The sequence below is a fragment of the Mus caroli genome, chromosome 17 (genome assembly GCF_900094665.2).
Source record: "Mus caroli chromosome 17, CAROLI_EIJ_v1.1, whole genome shotgun sequence".
NCBI classification, from domain to species: Eukaryota; Metazoa; Chordata; class Mammalia; order Rodentia; family Muridae; genus Mus; species Mus caroli.
In genome coordinates this window covers 30,210,206-30,214,296 of record NC_034586.1, presented here as the reverse complement: position 1 = coordinate 30,214,296, position 4,091 = coordinate 30,210,206, and the positions used below count along the sequence as shown (strand labels likewise).

Genomic DNA, 4,091 nt, shown 5'->3' with positions numbered 1-4,091 from the left:
AAAAAAAAAAGAAAGAAACGCTGTGGTAGGAATGGAGGGCTGGAGAGGTAGGCTTTAGTCCGCGAGGGAGACACATGGACCCTTCGTCTCTACACTACTGCTGTGGGCTATCCCTGAGGTCCCTAGAATCTTAAGATGCTATGAAGACCTTTCGTCCTAATCCCCTGGCCAGTGGTTCTCAACCTTCTTAACATTAATGCAATTCAAGTTGTAAAATTATTTTCTTTGCTACTTCGTAACTGCCTTTACTACTGTTGTGAATCCTAATGTAAATGTCTGGTATTTCCGATGGACTTAAAGGGGGTTGTGAGCCACAGGTTATGAACCGGCCTCTCTGGCGCATACAGTGGTTCTTCTCAACCCTGGGACTCTACGCATGTGTGTTCTTATATTTAGTTCTCTCAACAAAGCCCGGCCAAGTAACCCCGACTGACCTGAAACTCCCAGGCTGGCATGGAAATGTCAGAGATCCACTGCCTCTGCCTCCTGACTGCGGGCATCAAATGAGTGTGGCGCTAAGCCTCGCTTTTTCTCATCTTAAAAGTTTAGTTTGAAAAAAAAAAAAAAAAAAAGTTTAGTTTGAGCCCAGCGGTGGTGACTCACGCCTTTAATCCCAGCACTTGGGAGGCGGAGGCAGGCGGATTTCTGAGTTCAAGGCCAGCCTGCTGGTCTACAGGGTGAGTTCCAGGACAGCCGGGACTATACAGAGAAATCCTGTCTCCAAAAACCAAAACAAACAAACAAAAAAAAAAAACCTCTAGGCGTGGTGTCCAGTGCCGTTTGTCACTCCCGAGGCAGAGAGACAGGTGGATCTCTGGGACTTCGAGGCCAGCCTGGTTGGCTTGGTGAGGGTTCAGGACAGCCAGCCAAGGCTACATAGAGAGACCTTGTCTAAAAACAAGAACAAAACAAGAAAGATTAAAACAAACAAAAAACCTTTAAAAAAAAAAATCCGAGCTATTCAATGGAGGGAGAAGAGAAGAGGGCTGTTGTTCTGGGGCAGGGGCTACTGGAGTCATTTGGGCCAGAGATGAGGGTGGCTTCCACAGACGAGAACTTCTTTACTGTGACTTCTGCAAGAGAAGAAAGAAGTGGGGAATTGGAAGTGTTGGGAGGGAAGTGAGTTTCTCCCAGTTAATGTAGAAACATTCTCACAGTTACAGGCGTGGGAGCAGGCTGGGGCTGGCATTTCCCACCAGCCAGACATGGTCATGAGTGTCCTCGCTCCTGAGTCTTCTAGAAGACCCAGTGGGTCAGCTGAGAATCCACGCAAACCCCACCCCTGGCTGTGCTCCGAGCTTTGGAAGTCCTTATGTTGTCTACATGTTTACATTGCCTGGATAGGTCAGAGCCGGACTTGGCCACTGCGGCACAGTAGTCTCCCAGGCCACTCCCTGTCACACTTCAGGAGCCTTTCCCTCCATACAGTCTCTTTGCTGCCTATTCTCATGCTTTGATGGTATCCCACTTTACCCTGTAATAAATTCTGACTGTCTTCTGCACTTTAAAAATGTACGCTGGGAGACACTCAGCAGGCAGACTCAATCACTGGTTTGAGTTTGATCCAGGATCCTACAAGGTTGTAGGAGAAAACTGGTCCCAAGAGTTGTCCTGTGACATCCAACCTTATGTGTGGTAACACACCACACACATTCATATGCACACATAGGGGAAAATCTTTAAGAGGAAGAAAGATGGGCTAGTGGGGTGGCCCAGGGGTAAAGGTACTTGCCGTTCTGAGTGTGATCCCCAACATCCATGGGGTAGAAGGAGAAAACCAAGTCCCACAAATTGTTTTTTGACCCCCACATGTCTGCTGTGATATACACAGTCCCACACAAATAAATTTAACTTCTAAGTGGTGACGCACGCCTTTAATCCCAGCACTCGGGAGGCAGAGGCAGACGGATTTCTGAGTTCGAGGCCAGCCTGTTCTACAGAGTGAGTTCCAGGACAGCTAGGGCTACACAGAGAAACCCTGTCTCAAAAATCCAAGGCAGGAGGGGGGAGTGTCATCCTCAAATATGTAGCAAGCTTGAAGGCAGCCTGAGCTACATAAGACCTGTATCAACAGAAACTTAATAAAGTGTGTGATTAAATGTTGCTTCATTTAACTCCTCTCTCCCCCATAAGCCAAGGTTTCTGTGTAGCAACCTCGAACTCAGGATTCTGCACAGGGCTCTGAAGTGTTAGGCCTGGCCTGGCCTGGCCTGGAAGCCAGCCAACACACCTGGCTTTTTCTTTTTTTCTTTTTTTAATATAGCTACCAATTCTTTCAATTTATGTGTGTGATTTACACCTCTAATGGACAGAACCACCTGCATAATTTTTAAAAATCACTACTCCTAGGGAAACAGATCGAGGTCGAAAAGTCTGAGGTGAACTACCCTGAGGAAGAGGAAGAATTTAGACCAGGTGTGTGTGAAGCGGACACCTGCCACTGCAGCCACCATTCCTCCCCGGAATAACCAGCAGGAGGCGGCAAAGCCCCAGAAATGGAGCCCTGTTACCTTTGAGTTCCTGGGAATGGTCAGGCTGGCAGCTGCGACTTTCTCCTTTGAGACTTCAGGAATGGTCCAGTAGGCAGCTACTGGGGAAGAGAGAGGGATGAAATGTGGGCATGCCTGAGGAAGGAAGGGGTGGGTGAGACTTCAGAGAGTGGGCAGGGTATGTCCTGTGGGGACAGGCCTCACACCTACCCAGCCAGCCTAGCACCTTGAGGAGTCCGAGAAGGAGAAAAGCAGACAGGAACAGGCCAATGCCGTCCTCGATGGAGGGCCCCGAGAAGCCTGGCAAACGGAAGCAGTGCACGTGAGTTTGGTGTTTCCTGAGGCCCACCCTGGTTCAGATGTTCCCCAGGCGATTACCTGCCACCTCCAGAGTGACGTCAGCACTGCGCCCCGATGCTGGCAGGCTAGAGTGGTGCACCCGACAGACATAGTGAACTCCATGCTGCTTGGCAGTGGCTGGAGGTAGCTGCAGGTGCCCAGACTGGCTGACAGAGCCATCGGAATGGTGGCGGATGGTGGAGAGCCACGTCTTCCCCTCAACCTTTCTAGAACTTCCTCCTGGGCCGCCTCTGAGCTCCCACTTGACCTCCAGACCCTCCGCAGGGAAGAAGTGGGATGCAAGACAGAGCAGTTCTGGGGGTGCCTCTCCTGGGGCAGCCCACACAATGGGTGCTGGTGTTAGAGACACTCTGGGGGCCTCTGAAGAAAGAATAGGAAAGGTAACTGAGGGAATTCACCTCCCTCCCTCAGTTGGTCTTCCGGCTTCCCTAAGACTGCAGGGGGTGCTCTGTCTCCCCATTTGAACTTCACAACAATCCCATGTTAAAGCTTTCAGATGCCTAGGACTCCCAACTGTCTTCAGTATCACCCCTGCCATGGTGTTCCTCGACTCACTGTGCACAGTCAGCTCCAGGGAGACCTGTCCTTGCAGGTAGGGCAGGTGTACAGTAGCCAGATAGACACCCTCCTGAGAAGGCTTCACGGCCGGAAGCCAGAAGGTCCCGTTCCCAGTCCACGGGCCCCAGGGCTCATCGTCATCCCAAGCTGCAAATGCTGTAGCCTTTTCCTGGGCTGGTGGCATTCTCCCGGCCAGCCCGGGGGTGGCAGCCAACAGCAGGTGACCCTTTCCCCTGTGCTGGCGTCGCCACTCCAGCCCAAAGGGAGGAGGGCCTGCGTCCAGAGAGGGAGAACCTTCCAGGGCAGAGGGTGCGTAGGCGAAGCGCAGGTCCAGCACTGCATCCTTTCCCAGCTGGACTCGAGGGGCGGGGTTATGGGTGAGGACGGTCAGCACCACTGGGCGTGCACGGGGAGAGTGGAAAGAAAGGGAAAGGAGGAGAGTTGGTGGCTCAACCAAGCTCCAGGTTACCCACGCTTCAGGGACACATCCATTTACAATACCATAGGGGTAAATCAAGGTGATGGGAGGTTCGCAGCCCTGGAGGTATTGAACACACACACTGCCAACCACGATTCTCAAATCCTATAGATGGCCCGGATCTCTAAGGGCACAATAAAATTTCGTCTCGTGTGTGTGTGTGTGTGTGTGTGTGTGTGTGTGTGTGTGTGTGTGTGTGTGTGTGT

At 51.6% G+C, this 4,091-nt stretch overlaps 1 protein-coding gene across 3 annotated transcripts in view; it reads right to left on the bottom strand.

Annotated features, from left to right (window-relative positions):
* Positions 1-912: 912 nt before the first annotated feature.
* Tapbp (TAP binding protein) overlaps positions 913-4,091 on the bottom strand; it is a 9,273-nt gene continuing 6,094 nt past the window's right edge. Inside the window, exons 4-8 of one of the 3 annotated variants that reach the window (XM_021149387.2) lie at positions 3,405-3,803; positions 2,868-3,209; positions 2,700-2,789; positions 2,511-2,590; positions 913-1,073 (exon numbers count right to left, since the gene is read on the bottom strand). In XM_021149387.2, coding sequence (XP_021005046.1) covers positions 1,062-1,073; positions 2,511-2,590; positions 2,700-2,789; positions 2,868-3,209; positions 3,405-3,803 — 923 coding nt within the window. In that variant the 3' untranslated portion in view covers positions 913-1,061. The remainder of the gene's footprint in view (positions 1,074-2,510; positions 2,591-2,699; positions 2,790-2,867; positions 3,210-3,404; positions 3,804-4,091) is intronic. The other 2 variants (XM_021149388.2, XM_029471012.1) reach the window with 2 other exon arrangements.